This window comes from Globicephala melas, chromosome 16 (genome assembly GCF_963455315.2).
Source record: "Globicephala melas chromosome 16, mGloMel1.2, whole genome shotgun sequence".
In the NCBI taxonomy this organism is placed as follows: Eukaryota; Metazoa; Chordata; class Mammalia; order Artiodactyla; family Delphinidae; genus Globicephala; species Globicephala melas.
In genome coordinates, this window is record NC_083329.1 from 60,095,884 (window position 1) to 60,113,299 (window position 17,416).

Consider the following 17,416-nt stretch of genomic DNA (forward strand, 5'->3'; position numbering starts at 1 on the left):
GAGAGGAATAGGACACTAACCATTTGTTATGGTTGTGGGTTTTTTTTTTTTAATAACCATCTTCCAGAAAAGTTTGTTGAAGTCATGCCTATGTTTTGTTCCAGCATTTAGGATAGATGTAACTTCTGTTAATTCCTGATCTTACTACAAAATTTGGCCCATTTGATTTCAAGGGGTATAAGAATTTTAGGTAAGGAACAACTTCCTGATTAGGATGTTTCATATTGAGCAAGCTACTAATAAGGTAGCTGCATCTTTCACTAGAATGTTTTTTGTTTTGTTTTATTTAAGAAAATAGAGTCCATTTCTCTTTAAAGCCATTCTTCCCACCAACATCCTTTTCAAACTATTCCATTTAATTCCATGAAACCTATCTGTCAGCTCTGTCATTACACTGAAACCGCACTGTAAAAAGGCACCAGTAGCCCCCTTTTGTCCAGTGCCTTAACCTACTTTAATTTTTTCCCAGTAACCACATTGAGAGTTTTAAGCCCTTTTCTCTTTCAAATGTTCTCTTCTCTTGGCTTTAGTGGCAGTTTTTTCCTTTTTCTGGTTCTTTTTTTTTTTTTTTTAATTCACTGCCTTGTATGACTACTTCCTAAAGTTTTGTCCTTATCTCTCTGTTTTTCTTTTACTGCAATCTTGTTCTATCCAAATCCTACTCATTCTTCAAAGTCCAGTACAGGTGTTACCTCCTCCATAATGGTAAGGACCATCCCAGTCTATGGCATGCTTTCACCTCTCAGTGCCTACCCTCCTCTCCTTACTTTGTGCAGACACCATTCACGTGCCTCTCAGCGCTTAGCAATGTCTTTTGTGCCTGGCAAGCATTCAGGAAGCTTTTTCTGGATTGGCTAACTAAAACTTTTTTCTGTAGAAATCAGAAATCTATAAATTTCTATAGAATCTTCCTTTGGCAGAAGAAAAGAAAAAGATTTTGATTGACAAAGGGGATATTTTTTGCCCCTTACTTGAAATTGTAACTCTCAGAGCAGGGTCCTGTAAGCTATGGTCTAAGGACCAAATTTGGCCTGTCCCCTGTTTTGTTGTATGGCCCTCAAACTATGAATGGTGTTTATATTTTTTTAATGGTTGAAAAAAATTAAAAGAAGAATAATTTATGACATGTAAAAATTATATGCAATTCAAATATCAGGGTCTCTAAATAAAATTTTATTGGAACACAGTTGTCCTCATTTGTTTATGCACTGATTGCTTTCGTGCCACAGTGCCAAAGTTAAGTAGTTGTGACGAACAACATATGACCACCTGACCCTTTATGGAAAAAGTTTGCTGACCACTGTCTTAAAGGTTAGTGTTTAGTTCACTTTTTAATTTCACCCAGTGCCCTTTCTGCTTTATGATTAGATATGATGCTTGTATTTAATAGACCTTTAAGATATATTATTTATGTCATAAATATTTAGTTAACAGCAGTCAGTCCTATTGAATTTTCATTTACTTAACTCTTTTCTAGCAAATGTTTCTTTTTAAGAATTAGTTTACTAAATTCAAGAAAAGAGAGCCCCAAGTCAAATATACCTGTAACTCATACTCACAATCCTCCATTAATAAGTGAAGTTCATTTTTCAGTTAAATTTGACTGCAACTTTATTACTTCACATCAGCAAGGTTCAGCTGATAGGAATAATAATGAGCTTGAATTTACATTTAAATTCCTTTTATTTCAAAATACATCCAAAAATAATTTTCTCTGTGGTGTGCACTAATTAACTTTAAACATGAACAGTGATTTATTTTGCATTTTCATTTATGCCTTATTACCGAATGTATTAATAAAAAGTATTGAATGAAAACTAAAGACCAGTGAACTTGTAAGTAAACCTGTGTTAATTTTAAAATTAGCATGAATAAGGCTTCCCTGGTGGTGCAGTGGTTAAGAATCCGCCTGCCAGTGCAGGGGACACGGGTTCAAGCCCTGGTCCTGGAAGATCCCACATGCCGTGGAGCAGCTAAGCCTGTGCACCACAACTACTGAGCCTGTGCTCTAGAGCTCACGAGCCACAACTACTGAAGCCCACGTGCCTGGAGCCCGTGCTCTGCAACAAGAGAAGCTGTAGCAATGAGAAGCCTGTGCACCGCAACGAAGAGTAGCCCCTGCTCGCCGCAACTAGAGAAAGCCTGTGCGGAGCAGCGAAGACCCAATGCAGCCAAAGATAAATAAAAATAAATAAATTTAAAAATAAATAAAATTAGCATGAGTAGCAGAAAAATGTGGCATTTAGAAAGGAACCTGTGACAAGACATCTTGCCAAAATACGGCCACTCTTGCTTTGCTCTGTTAGTGATAAAATATGGCTCTGTCTACATTCTTTTTTTTTTCCCATGGGTTTAGAATGCAAGTTTTATTTTTGAATCCCCATTGAAATAAATACGTTAATCTTTGAAAAATATTCAGTTATATGCCAATAAAATTATCCCTAGAGCCCCCAGTGATAGTCATGCCCCATTCTGGAAAACACTACCATAGGGCATTACTGGAGGTATCCTGGGGAGGTAGGATGAGGCCACTGTTTGTTGAGCAAAGGTCATCTGTGTCCCAAGTAAGCTGCTTGCTGCTGTTCATAATTCTCTGAACCCCAGACCTACCAGCTTATTGGATATTATCTTTCCTGGCTGGCAACACTTTGGTGGCTCCCTGTTCTTTTCTAGATAGAAGAGTAAATGCCTTAACATAAACTACAAGGTCCTTGGGGATACAGGGATAGGCCTACCGTGGCCCCATCAGGCTGGTGAAGAGAGGGGGACAGGAGAGAGGGGGACAGGAGACAGGGAGGATCTCCTGGAGGAAGTGACATTTGAGCTGAAGTCTACCGACTTATGGGAGAGAACTAGGTGATGGTGGTGAAGAGCTTTTTTAGGTAGAAGGAACAGCATGTGCAAATTTCCTGAGGCAGGAAGGAACAATGTGCATGTGAGCACCTGAAAGAGGCACTAGAGGAAGAGTCAGGGAGAGGAGTGTTTGAGGGACCAGACCCTGCCTGCAGTCCCTGGAGGCATCGCAAGCATTGTGATCTTAATGCTGTGCCTTATGAGGAGCCATTTAGAGCTTCAAGAACGGTGACTTCAGTTACTTGAATAACAAATACTTTTTTTTTGCACTGCGCGGGCCTCTCACTGCTGTGGCCTCTCCCACTGAGGAGCACAGGCTCCGGACGCGCAGGCTCATCAGCCATGGCTCACGGGCCCAGCCGCTCCGCGGCACATGGGATCCTCCCAGACCGGGGCACGAACCCACGTCCTCTGCATCGGCAGGCAGACTCCCAACCACTGCACCACCAGGGAAGCCCCAACAAATACTTTTTTTTTTTTTTCCGGTACGCGAGCCTCTCACTGTTGTGGCCTCTCCCGTTGCGGAGCACAGGCTCTGGACGCCATGGCTCACGGGCCCAGCCGCTCCACGGCATGTGGGATCTTCCTGGACCGGGGCACGAAGCCGTGTCCCCTGCATCGGCAGGCGGACTCTCAATCACTGCGCCACCAGGGAAGCCCCCAACAGATACTTTTTGAACAGCTGCTTCAGGGGGAGCACTGGGGATTTTAATAGAACAAGACTCTCATGGTCCCTGCCATCAGGAAACTTACATTCTTTTAAAAACAAAAGTTATACATATGCATGGTTTAAAGAAATAACAAGTATTGTAAGGTTTTCTATGAAAACAGAAGGCAGTCCACTACATTTTCCCCCTTTTCCACTTTCACAGTCTGCCTCCATTCTTGATGATTACAAAACAAAACTTGAGCAAATGGGAGATGCAGGAAATCATTAGGGGCTTTTAATATTTTGCTAGTAATAGAAATAACATATTATATGTTAAAAATCTGAAAGACTTCTGACAGGTGATTGATTGAGCAGTTTCTTAGAGCATCAGATATATAAGGAAAAGTGCAGTTTGAAATGCTTCAATTTGGTTTGGTACTATCTTGTTTTAGATTATTGGGTTGGGGGCAGGGGGAAGATTCACATCCAAGCAGTATTTCACCAAAACTTATCCTCTGAATTTGTTTTATGTGTCACTTTGCCTGGAAAGTTAAATCTTAAAACACTGATGAGAGCAACTAAAGATATGACTGTCAGTGAGGCACAACCATCGTTGAAATGAAACTGGAAGATGAGCAGTTGGCTGATTTTTGACAGAGCCAACATCTGTTCTAGAAAGATGCACCCTCCCTGGTCTGTTGCTCTGTTCATACAAGATGTTTTTTTTTTCTCCCTTCACTCTCTTTTGAATTTATGTTTATTGGTTATTCATCTTTGCAGTGGTACTGGGATACTTCGTGCCTTGTCTTTGCTCAGGCAGGGAATGATAGGTTTGGAAAGTCTAACCTAACACAAAGACAAGAAATAGGCAAAGACAATAAGAGTAAAAAAGAATTATGAGATTAAAATTACTTTTCTTAAAATCATTTCTGGTTTTTATCAGGATGAAAAGTATTTTATTGAATACCTGCTGAAGATAAAACACTAAGCTATGTGCTTGGTGCATTTGTGGGGGATGGGGATAAATATTCGATTGTTTGGTCCCTCTGATCCCATTCCTATGAACTCTTTTGACAAGATGCCTGTTACTATTGTGGGGAATATTTATTTCTTTTATATATTCATTTGTAGGGGTCTAGTATATCATTTTGGGTGTAGTTCACAAGTGAAGGGAGTTGGATTATGGTTCACTTCGGTCTATTTTTTTTTTTTTTAAGTTGTGGTAAAATATACGTAACATAGATTTACCATTTTAACCACTTTAAGTGTATAATTCAGTGTCATTAATAAGCATGGTCACATTGTTGTATAACCATCACCACCATCCATCTCCAGAACTTTTTCACCATCCCAAGTTGAAACTGTGTACCCATTAAACAGTAATTCTTCATTCTCCCCTCCCCTCCGCCCTTGGCAACCATAATTCTCCTTTCTGTCTCTATGAATTTGGCTCTATAGGTACCACATATAAGTGGAATTATACAGTATTTACCTTGATTCTGGCTTATTTCAGTTACATAATGTTTCCAAGTTTCATACACATTGTAGCATGTATCAGGATTTACTTTCTTTTTAAGACTGAATAATATTCCATTGTATGTATATATTCCATTGTGGTTTTTTAGCTACAGTGTAAACACACCAGTAACCAAATATAAATCTGCACCTAGAGATGGTGACAGGGCACTGTCTTCTTTGAGACAGCCTATTGTTTAGAGACCAGACCAAATGAAACCATATTAGATTAGGTGGCTTGGTGCCAGCAATGTCTAAGTGTTATTCCAAGTGTTAGAGGACATTGTGGAAAGAGAAAAGAAGTGAGAGTGAACTTCACCACGTGATGAAGCTGTGACAATTTCTTAAGAAATCATGTCCTCTTTCCCATATCTCAATGGTGAAATAGTTTTAGAACTAATGCTCATAGATGAACATTATTATTACAAAATAAAAGTAGAAAAACAAGATGTAAGTAAACCAGAATTCCAGTTCAAAGTTTGCGCTCTCAGTTGTAGGTTAAAACATTGATACCAGTTTGTTAAATTGTAGAGGTCTTGCAACTCCTGTGGTGTGTGTGGGGATGATAACCCTATCCCTCTTCCAGGGCCTTTTGTCTGACATTTAGCCCACACCTTTGCAGAGGGGAAGGAGGTCATCTGGACTGGATTACAGGCAAGTAAGTAAGTGTGTGTCATAATAGATAATGTTCCAGTGGTGCTACTGAAGGCAGGTTTCCTATGGTCCTGACAGAGGACAAAATAAATATTTCACGTCTCGTTGTCTAATAAGATGAGGTGACTTAGTTGAAAATCTAAGATAACATGTGGCAACCTCTCTCTCACCTTACAAGGAAGCATTTCAAACAGCTATTTTTTGGACAGCTCTTATTTATATGTATATATGCTCTTGCCGGTGCCTGATGTTGCCAAGGGACATCTGATTTGCTCTTGAACTTTTCTTGTTGCTGTTCTCCTGTTGGAAAAGTTGGAGTGGAGTTGGCTGCACCTGATGACCTTTCCTCTTTTCTCACTGTTCTTTTTCTGAATTGTCACTTGGCACACTAGTCAGCCTCTTTGTGCCCTGCCTCCCTAAAGCCATTTGCCTAGAGACCCCCAGGCTGAGTAGAAATCATCTCTGCTCCTTTTTGCTGACTTGCACTTCCTTTCTCATATACAATACAAAGATCAAACACTTACCTCCTGTTGCTATTGTTTGAGGGACAATTATGAGTAATCCCTGAGGGAAGATGACCAAACTGAAAGTAAGAGTGGTAACAGATTTGAATGAGCATTAAGCAGCCTCCTTCTGAGGGAAAGAATTTATCTGCAGAAACATTATCTAGATTAGTCCTGAAAGGGCATCTGCCCCTAGGGTTGGTGGTCACAGGCTTAGGGCATTGAAGAGACCCTGCTAGCCAGCAGCCACCTGGGGCAGTTTTTCCCTGGTGAAGCAGTAATATCCATGCCTGAAGGCAGGGCTTTTTCTGGAAGAAATTTTGCAGCAAACTCAACTCCCAGCAGCCCATCTCTGATGCTAATTCTACCTGCTGCTGTGGAAACCAGCAGAGCGTGCTGCTGTGTGCTGAGATGAGGTCTGGGTTCTTCAGCCATGTCAGCACAGCCTCTTCTCTCCTGTCTCCTACTTCCACCCACATTTTTTTATTGCTACTTTTTAAAACTGAAAGACTCTGCAGGGAGGGGAAGTCCTTTGGTATTTTGAGTATTGAGGTGCTCAGCAGAACTGCCTGGCATCCTGTTTGTATATAGCAGTTTTAATTCACTCTCTAATAGGTCATTTGGCCTTACCAGCAGAGTCTTAAACTTGATAATCCTCACGTCAGCAGTGAGGCTCAGGGCAAACATCCAAAAGTGCAACCCTGCGTAATTATTTGAAGGAGGTGTTAAAGCCTTCATTCCCTGGCTGTTTGGCTTCTGCCTGGCGCCTCTTCAGGTCAGGCCTATAACATTCCTTGTGCTCTCTGCAGCTGAGAGAGGCAGGTGGTTTGGGAGAGCAGAATCAAAGAGGGAAGTTCACGTTCCCATTCTGTGTGAGCAGCTTGATAATGTTCCTATGCCACTGCAGTCAGTGGGGAGACTTGGGCTCTGGTGACATGCAAGCTTTTTGGTACTGTTTTAATGGAGATGCCCAAAGCAGGAGTGGTGTGCTGATAGGTTGAAAAATCATAGCTGATCCACTGATTACATTCTTCTTGCTCTTTCCTTTTAGAGGTAATTGATGATAAGAATTACTCCTCCCACAGACTGGCCTTGACTTGCTCCCTTTATCTGAGGTGCCCTCGGCCTTTTGGAAGTACATTATGTCCTATTTTTATTGGCTATTATATTAGGTATCATTATTGGCTCTCTCACCACTGATCACTGCAGTTTGAGGCTTCAGATTAGATGTGGCATCTCAGGCGGAGTTAGGGCTGTATTTGGAGATGACTCTAGGATAGTAACCACCTAACAATCACATTGTCTTTTATTCTGAAGTAGATGTTTCTATTCCATTCTTTAAAAATATAGCCCTGTGAAACCAGTTGATGACTGCAGAGACTGTAAGCTATCAGAGTTCCTTCTAGACCTTTTCTTTTTTTCTTTTAAGGAAGCTGCTTTTTGTCCTGTAATGATGCATTGGATGTTATAGTTAGTGAGTGACAATAATAGAGCTCAAAATTCCATCTGATAATTTATCTTCCTGTAACTGCAGAATATCCTTGTAAGATATTGTCCCTATTTAAAGGTGGAAAAATTGAGGGAGAGAGTAGCTATGTGGTTATTGATAGGAAAGCATTGAAGTCTAGTTTGCCCTAAGAACTGTTTTGATCTCTCTCTTCAGTAGAAAAGAAGTTTCTACCTTTGGTTTCCAGGTGAAGTTGGGTATGTTTGTGTATACGTAGAGTGACATGGCTTACCTTAGTGTGAATAGGCTCCATTGTGTTCTTTTGTGACGATTTAGAAAGAATCAATGTGAGTGCAGCCTGTATAAATAGTTTTCAAGTAGATAGAAGGTGTTTTTGACCTGATGTGTTAGATCACCATTTTCCTTCTTGTCTCTTCACATCTCTCATATTTGCTCTCTTCAAGAGTAATCTTGCACGTAGCCAGAAGAAAAATGCAAGGTACGTGAAGGCTTGAGAATTTGAATTGCCTGGTACCTTGGCAGAAACTCAGAATCATTTTTTTAGGTTTGGGGAATTTTAACCAACAAAACTTACCTGTGGGAAAAGAAAAAACTTACTTGTGATCCTAATTCTAAGTGACATTGGCAATATGACGTATGAAGAGCTGTGATAGTTTTCAAGTCTATTATATTTTTAGGCTGTTGTCCATATCTTTCTGTTTACTACCTAAAGTCTTATCATTTTTGTACCTGGAGGTACAATTTTGTGAAGAATGCGTCTGAAATATACCATTATTTGTTTTGTTGTTTTTCAATTAGAATCTTCCAAGGGCTGTGATTATAGTTTTTTCACATTACTTGTCTTTCTTGGCCACAAAACCAAGTGGACGCTTCCTTTGCTGTCTGATTGCATATGCATAGCCCAAGGATGGGACTTCTTCCCCACTTGGCATTCTTTGGTACAGATTTGTTATTTAGATTGTGAGACAAATGCACACTGCCATGTGAAAATGGCCTTCTACTGGCCTGTGTTCTAGGCCTGGTCCCAGGAACTCTTAAATTTATATCACAATGTTAGTGGTCCTAGCCTGTCTCTGTTTCTTATCTTCTAAATGGGGATAATAATGCTGAGCTCAGGTTTATGTCACAGTGATTTTTTTGAAGGGTTAATGATCTGGGCTTTGTGAGATACTTTTTAGATCCTTAGATGACAGGTGTTATTTAGCCTCAGCAAGGCTTTCTGTGGGAGTGCCTTCCAAAGAGCTCAAAGTGCTTGTCAGACTGTCTTCCATTCATCCTCATACCATCCCTGGTAGGGAGGTAGGTGGGGGAGCATTATTATTAAGTACAAAATAGTGTTATTACTGTTACTTTTATCTGTAAACAGGGGGTAATTGTGAGAAATAGAAGTTGGTAAAACAGATTATAGAAGAAAAAGTAGCGTGCGTTTGCCATTCCTGTTTACTTTAGGTTTCAGAAGTCTAACTGCCATACATGAAAACAATAGAAATCATCCCTTCTTGGGGGAGAAACAGGACCCGCTGCATCCTTCTAAATCCTTGCATTAATTGAACACCAGTACTTATTTTCATTTGTACCAGATTACCTACTAAGGGTTAGTTTAACTTGGACATACCAGGAATGACTATAAATTTCATAGGACTTAACATTTTTAAAAAATTGTATAAGGACCTCCCTGGTGGTGCAGTGGTTAAGAATCTGCCTACCGATGCAGGGGACATGGGTTCAATCCCTGGTCCGGGAGGATCCAACATGCCACGGAGCAACTAAGCGCGTGCGCCACAGCTACTGAGCCTGCGCTCTAGAGCCCGCGAGCCACAACTACTGAAGCCCGTGCTCTGCAAGAAGAGAAGCCACCGCAATGAGAAGCCCGTGCACCGCAATGAAGAGTAGCCCCTGCTCACTGCAACTAGAGAAAGCCTGCGCATGGCAATGAAGACCCAACGCAGCCAAAAATAAATAAATTTAAAAAAAAACTGTACAGTTGATTTACAATATTATATTAGTTTCAGGTGTACAGCAGAGTGATTCAGTATTTTTATAGAGTATGCTCCATTTAAAGTTATTTTAGGACTTCCCTGGTGGTCCAGTGGTTGAGACTCTGTGCTTACACTGCAGGGTGTATGGGTTTGATCCCTGGTGGGGGAACTAAGATCCCGCATGCTACATGGTGCAGCCAAAAAAAAAAAAAAAGTTATTTCAAAGTAATGGCTGTAATTCCCTATGCTGTACAATATATCCTTGTTGCTTATCTATTTTATACATAGTATTTTGTGTCTCTTAATCTCATACCCCTATCTTGCCCCTCCCCACTTCCCTCTCCTCAGTGGTGTCCACTAGTTTGTTTTCTATATCTGTGAGTCTCTTTCTGTTTTGCTATATGCATTCATTTCTTTTATTTTTTAGATTTTACATATAAGTGATAGCATATAGTATTTGTCTTTTTCTGTCTGACTTACTTAACTAAGCATAATACTCTCTTGGTCCATCCACATTGTTGCAAATAACAGAATTTCATTCTTTTTTATGGCACAGTAATAGTCCTGTATATACCACACACACACACACACACACACACACACACACACACACACACACACACACAAACAAATATATGTATATACCACATTCTTTATTCATTCATCTGCTGATAGATACTGAGTTTGCTTCCGTATCTTGGCTATGATGTAATAATGCTGCTGTGAACATTAAGGTACATGTATATTTCTGAATTAGTGTTTTTAAATTTGGGGGGGATATATACCCAGGAGTGGAATGGCTGGATCATATGGTAACTCTATTTTAGTTTTATAAGGAACCTCCATACTGTTTTCCATAGTGGCTGCACCAGTTTACAGGGGGGTTCCCTTGTAGAGGGGGTCCCTTGTAGGGGGGTTCCCTTTTCTCCACATCCTCACCAACATTTGTTATTTATAGACTTTTTGATGATGGCCATTCTGACAAGTGTGAGGTGTTATATCATTGTTGTTTTGATTTGCATTTGCCTGATAATTAACGTTGTTGAACATCTTTTCATGTGCCTTTTAGCCATCTGTATGTCTTTGGGAAAATGTCTGTTCAGGTCTTCTGCCCATTTTTTAATTGGTTTTTTTGTTATTGAATTGTATGAGCTGTTTGTATATTATGGCTATTAACCCCTTGTCAGCCATATCATTTGCAAATATTTTCTCCCATTCATTAGGTTGTCTTTTCATTTTGTCACTGGTTTCCTTTGCTGTGCAAAAGCTCTTAAATTTAATTAGAATCCCATTCGTTCATTTTTGCTTTCATTTCTTTTGCCAGGACTTACATATTTCGAATCTTCATTTTAGACTTCAAAACTGAATTTCCTCTTTTTGAAGTCAAATCAGATACCAAATAGTTCACTGAGGCCACCCAGCACAAGAAATAGATTTTCTTAAAGGAGAGATCTTTGAAGAGAGTGACCACTACTTTGTCTAAGATTGAAGAAGGAGAGCGAGCCTCATTTGGAAGCCCTATGGACAGGGATCCCCAACATGTCTGTCATTATGCTGTTGAGGATTGGCCATTCATTCAGTTTTGTAGCTTGAGGTCACAGATATTAGGAGGTTCCTCTTTACTCTCCTCCCCAACTCTCGCTGAGATTTTGAGGCTCATCTTTGCAGCCTAGTCACATGTGGAATTATTTCTGGTCTTTTATGGTTGTTTCATAGAGCCTGAGAGGAAGGAGTAGAAGGTCTGAAATGAATGCAAGGGAAAATGACCACAGTTAGCCCTTAAATCTTGCTTTTTGTTTTCTTTCAGTGTATACCACTACACTACCAGAAATCAATAATTTCTTCTGTGTTCTCCCTAGGAAACAAACATGTACAAACTAAAAATGGTAGGCTTCACAGATCATGTGAGCAAGGGACAGCAGGATGGTTAGATCTTTGTCTCAAGATTCTGTCAGGGAAGCTTTGGTTTTGACTAAAAACCTTTCATCTTGGTGGTCCACATTTGTCTCTTGGTAATAGGAAAACTTTGTTTAATTTTCTGAAGATAACTGTGAGTAGTCAATAAAGGATAGCAACTGTATGCTTAACAGTTTTCAAATGTCATACTTAACACTTAACTTGGGTTTTAAATTTTCTTAAATTGTCCAAATCAGTACTTATTACTTACAAGTGATATCACAAATATTGGCAGTCTTAAGTTCTATGTTTGTTTCCTTATCAAATATTTGTAGTTTTGTGCAGCTGTTCATTGTTTTGTTCCTTTATGACAGGCTTTAAAAAAATGCTGGCTTCCAACACAACAGGGCTCTGTGTGTGCATCAGAGAGAAATGTTTTCAGAAAGAAAAAGGTTTAGGTTTCAAAATCCCCAAGGAATTGTTATAAAACAACAGTGAGGGGAAAAACTCAATATGATTTAAATACCTTGCCGTGGTTCTTTTTTAATTTAAATTTTTCCTGTTAGGTCTTTTATTTTCTAAACAATAGACCACTTTGCTCTTCTTGAACTACTTTAGCCTATAAAGAACAACCAAGTTTCTTTTTTTAAACGTGTAGTTTAAGCTTTTTCCTCTTCTCCATTCAGGTACCTAATTAAATGGAGCCATTTAGTTGATTTGTGCTTATTTTCATCCAGAATTCAATTAAAATTCTTCTAACTGAACTACAGCCATCTGATTCTTAAACGAGGTCCAGGATAAGAAGTGACAATGAAAGTGGGAATAACAAGGAAAAAATATGTTCATTTCAGTCTTTGGGAGTTTTGTGAGTCAAGCTTAATCTCTGTGGTTTAGCAGGGCCAGGTTTTAAGGGGCATCACCCACAAGGTGAGGCTGTAGAGTACAGAGGTTAAAGAGTTCAGACTTCAGAGTTAGGCTATCTGGGTTTGAATCTTTTTTTCTTTTTATAATTGAAGTAGAGTTGATGTACAGTGTTGTGTTAGTTTCAGGTGTACAGCAAAGTGATTCAGTTATACATACATATATATCTTTTTTTTTTCAGATTCTTTTCTCATGTAGGTTATCACATAATATTGAGTGTAGTTCCCTGTGCTATACAGTAGGTCCTTGTTGGCTATCTATTTTGTGTATAATAGTGTATATATGTTAATCCCAAACTCCTAATTTATCCCTCCCCCACCTTTCCCCTTTGATAATCATAAATTTGTTTTCTATGTCTGTGGGTCTGTTTCTGTTTTGTATATAAGTTCTGGGTTTGACTCTTAATTTCCTTTTCTTTTTCTTTTCCAGCTTTATGAATGTCAATTTTCCACTGTTTACTTGCTGTGTATTCTTGGGCAAGTTACTTTAGCCTTTTAAATTTCAGCTTCAACCCTAAAATGGGGGTTAATAATAGTATCTGCTTCTTGGGGTTGTGAGGAGGCAGTCAGATGATCACATAGAGCCCGAAGTATAATGCCTGGCATGCATGCTTGCTCAGTAAACTTTAGCTCTTATGATCTTTACTTCATTAGTGTTGTTGTCAACATATATATTTGTTGTTCACCTTGATTTTTTAATATATAACAATATTGGCATTAGGTAACTTTGTTTTAAAAATCTGTTATGAGGGGGAGCGGGAGGGAAAAAAATCTGTTATGATATTTTTGAGTTTATAAAAATTTAAATTGACATGGTAAAAATCACCATAAGTAAAGTCAAAAGACAGATGACAAATTGGGGGAAAATATATTTGCAGTTCATCACACAGAGTTCATTTCCCTAATACATAGAGAACTACTACTCAATTAAAAACGTAGGCCGTTGGAAACTGTTTATGGTGATGTGCTTCCACTTAACTGCGCTACGGATTTCATGTCTTTAATATATATTCTCAGAGCATACCAGGCATACCAGGCAAACCCTTGGCTGGAGAAGGGCTTGAGACACACAGCTGAAGACACAGAATGAGTGTGTAAACAGATCTGAGTTCTTTTTGTTTTTCCCCATAAAATAGCTCCCACTCAGAAATGTTCTGTCGCTATCAGTGGTACCCTCACATATCCCTTTACCCTGTCATCCATGACTTTTCTCATCTTCTTTTGTATCTCCTTCCTCTCATCCAGAAAATCACGGAGTCTGTTCTGTGTTTCATTCATAGTATTAACATCTGCTCCAATCTTTCCAGGCCCACTACTACTATTTTTAGTCAATAGACACTCAGTATCTCACAGTTTAACTGCTACCCTGGTCTCCTTTTCTTTCTTCTCTTGTTCCTTTCTCCAGTCAGCACAATCAATATGCCACACCCAGATTAATTTCCCTTGGTTTTCATCTTGGGCCATCAGCTTACTCAGAAGCCTTCAGTGGTTCCCCACCGTCTAGAGTGAAGTCTGACTTCTGAACCTGACCCTCAGGGCCCCCCTTAATCTGATTTTCCCTCCTTATGTCTTTAGCCTTAGTCTTTTCACTGCTTCTTTTTAGGAACCCTCCATTACATCTAACCTGGCCTACTTGACCCTCCATGTACCCATTTCCGCCTTCATGCTGCCCTCCCTCCTCCTCTTCACTAAGTCTTAGACTTGCTACAAGGCCCGGCTCAGTTTCTGACTCTTCCAGGTGGCTTTTCTAGATGCCCCAGCCCTCTACATCCATTGTTTTCTTACCTCCCGCTGCATTTATTAATTGCCTTTACCTCTCCTCCCACACTTAACCTTTGCCACCTATATAGTTTTAGGTAAACTTTAATTGAGTACATAATACAGTAACTTTTCACAAGGTGAACACACCCGTGTCATCAACATGCCTCTCTTCTGACACATACCCCATCCTCCCTAACCAGATGACAGTTGCCTGGGAGACAACACCACATCATATGCCTCTTTACATGAAAATGCATAATATCAGGTGCTCAGTGACATTCTAGATCAGAAATTTGAGCTAAGACTAGGCTTTGGCAAATAAGAAACACATAGAAATTTAAAGGAATATGTGAAATTTCCATTACTAATAACTATAAATTCTTTCTTCACAAGTAGTTACAGTTGAGGTTACATTAGAGGTAATACCATTGGGTAAGTCTTGTTCAAGGATTCCTAGGTGGTGATCTATAAATGAGATTTTTATATCCATCTAAACAAGGCCATGTTATAGTTTTCTCTTTTCCTACACAAAGTACACAGACATCTCCAACATTCGATATTGTTGTCATTTTATCCAACAAATGCTTATTGATCATATGCATAGATACAGTTACAGCATATAGTGGGATTCAGCTTTGAAGAACATAGAAGATCTTTCTTCTGTAGAGCTTATATTTTAACGAGTCACCAGAAATAATTGGCAGAACTAAAAGAGAAGCTTAAGACTAAAGATAAAACAATGACTAAACAATAAAATAACTATGAAAAATTGTTACTAAATCATCATAAACATAGAGAGAGAACAAGAACATGGGGACAGGAAAGGCTAAAATGAAGCTTGGCCTTGCACTAGGGACTTTGGATAAGAAATCCATTTGATTATGATGTTAAAGGTACGGAAGAAGATGGCAGCCTATGAAGGTAGAATAAGGACCGGTTAAGAAGAGTAGAAAGATGTTGTAAACATCATAGGAACTATTTAGTTTTCAGGAGTGCTTTACAGTTTACAAGGAAGGTACTTCGACTTGTTCATCTTATTGAGTCTTTACCCATTATGATCTTGTACCATGGGTGGTGTTGTCTGTCCACAGCCACCCGGCTCCCACGTGCCTGTCGTAAGTTTAGACTGACTTCAGTCTTTCCACCTGCTGCTCTTGTCTTAGAGGAGCATGGGAATTTGTGTTCAGTCTTCTCTTAATTTGTGTAATTACTGCATTGAAATCACATCCCAGCTAACTTCATTATCACCATATTTATACTCTTTGCTTCAAACCTAAAGCATGAGAAATCTCCCTGGCAAATCATGCCGTCTGGAGGTTATAAGTATTTAAAAGGCAAAGTGAAGTCAGAGGTAAGTACTTTCCAGCTCCTAGCTGTGGTGTCTCCATCACTTGGAAGCATAGGTACAAAGAGAAGAACCATGGACTGCTAATCCCTAAAAACTAACTTGTTGAAAGTATTATGAGTTCCCTTTTGATTTTGCCTTGTCTTTTATTGCCCCTTTGGTTATGTCTTCTTTGTACCTAGAAGGCTTCAGTTTGTAAAGCTGTAAATCTGTCAGTCTTGTTGGCATGGCTTTCACTTCAAATTAACGTTCAGCAAAGGGATTAGCCGATAAACATTTCGGGCTGTATTTCTTTACACAAAAGGGTGGATATGGTTTGAACAGGCTGCTGAAGCCAGGAAGAGAAATTAATTGTGTAAATCAATGCAGGCAAGAGCTGATCACCTTTCTGAAAGACAAGACAATGCGGCACACAACCTCTAAATAGATCTTTGGGGTCAAGTTGATGTCATGTTGAAGAATCAGTATTTACTGGGCTTTATAAAGTTAGACTTTAAATGAACCCCGGGCATTTCGCTAGGCCATTAATTGCAGGAAGAGGAAAGGTGACAGTGGCTGAAGTCCATGGCTATAGAGATACTATAAAAATAAGTGAAGAGACAAGACAGTCACTTGCTAATGTGCAAAGGTCTCAGCTTTAGGTTCTACTCAAGCATTGTTGGTTCACGTACTGAAAGGCTTTCTCAGGATTGTGCTGACATTTTAAGAAAGAGCAACTCTTCCATCCTAACAGAAGAAGGTCAGCCCTTTACTCTTTGACACTCATTATCTAAGCAGTGTGGCTTAATTTTCCTCGAATGAATTCTGATGTCATTTCGCATTCTGCCTTGTAAATGTGCTGATCACAAAAGCAGGTTCTTTCTCAGAGTGTGGCTCATCCCTCCCTCTGACAAAGTTGAAAGCTTTTTAAATAAAGAATTGTAGTAAAGAGCATTTACTTTAGGACGCTGGCTTGAATCCAAAGTCTAATGAAAGGCTTTTGATAAATATTATCATTTGTATTTGTTATATCATTCAATAGAAGTGTTCCTCTGGCTGTTTTGTGTGCGAAAGTGTTCTGTACTCCTCGCTGGGTTATCAGAATTATTTGTAGGGCAGGAACCTTATCTTCTGTTTATTTTAGTCAGTGTTTCTAATAAATGTTGTTGACGAGGTGGGGGAATATATTATATCAAATTTTATCCTGTCTGTAACAAAACTAACATCCTGCATGGTCAGTGACAGAAAGTCATAGAAGCAGCTTTGTTAGGCCCTATGGATCAGGGTATGGCCCTAGGATGTTTGTTACAAGTTCCTGGTCATATCTGCTCAATAGATACATTTTGGAGTTGACTTCTCAGACCTCTTTCTCTAGTGCATTTTGTCAGAGGAGGCTTTTCAATTAATCAGTGAAGAGCTGCTGTTCTTTTCTCACTCCCGCTCCTATCCCTCCTCTCCAGGATCATTTTTCAGAATAAATACTGAAAAGAAAGCACAGGAAGTTTGTCGGGATTGTTGTGGTGTTTTTACAAGAGAATCTGATGTTTAATGTTTTCATCCATGATTTTCTTTGGATATTCACTCTGAGTTTTTATTCTTCCTTTTCAGCTATTTGAGAACTTCTGCTTTGGTACCCTAAAGCTCAATTCAATTCACATCTCTCAGAGGTTCACAGTAGACAGCTTTGGAAACTATGCCTCTTGTGGACAAATTGACTTCTCCTGAGGTGGATCTTGGGAAACACTGGAAACTAAACATCCTCACAAGGTGCTGAGGGAAAGTATCATCATTTTAATTGCCAAGGAGGGATGTGGAAATTTGGGTGATAACTTTCCTGGGTGATTCCCCAAGGATACCATGGTGTCTAATGGTGGTCCACAGTCATCGCACTGTC

General features: G+C 39.4%; 1 protein-coding gene across 4 annotated transcripts in view; it reads left to right on the forward strand.

Annotated features, from left to right (window-relative positions):
* Positions 1-17,416, forward strand: part of ASCC1 (activating signal cointegrator 1 complex subunit 1) — a 103,197-nt gene that overhangs the window by 84,180 nt on the left and 1,601 nt on the right. For 3 of the 4 annotated variants that reach the window (XM_060286190.2, XM_030862555.2, XM_060286193.2), the window contains one exon: positions 17,131-17,289. In XM_060286190.2, the coding sequence (XP_060142173.1) occupies positions 17,131-17,247 (117 nt within the window). In that variant the 3' untranslated portion in view covers positions 17,248-17,289. Of the gene's footprint in view, positions 1-17,130; positions 17,290-17,416 lie in introns of those variants that run through there. The other variant, XM_070043850.1, reaches the window with a different exon arrangement.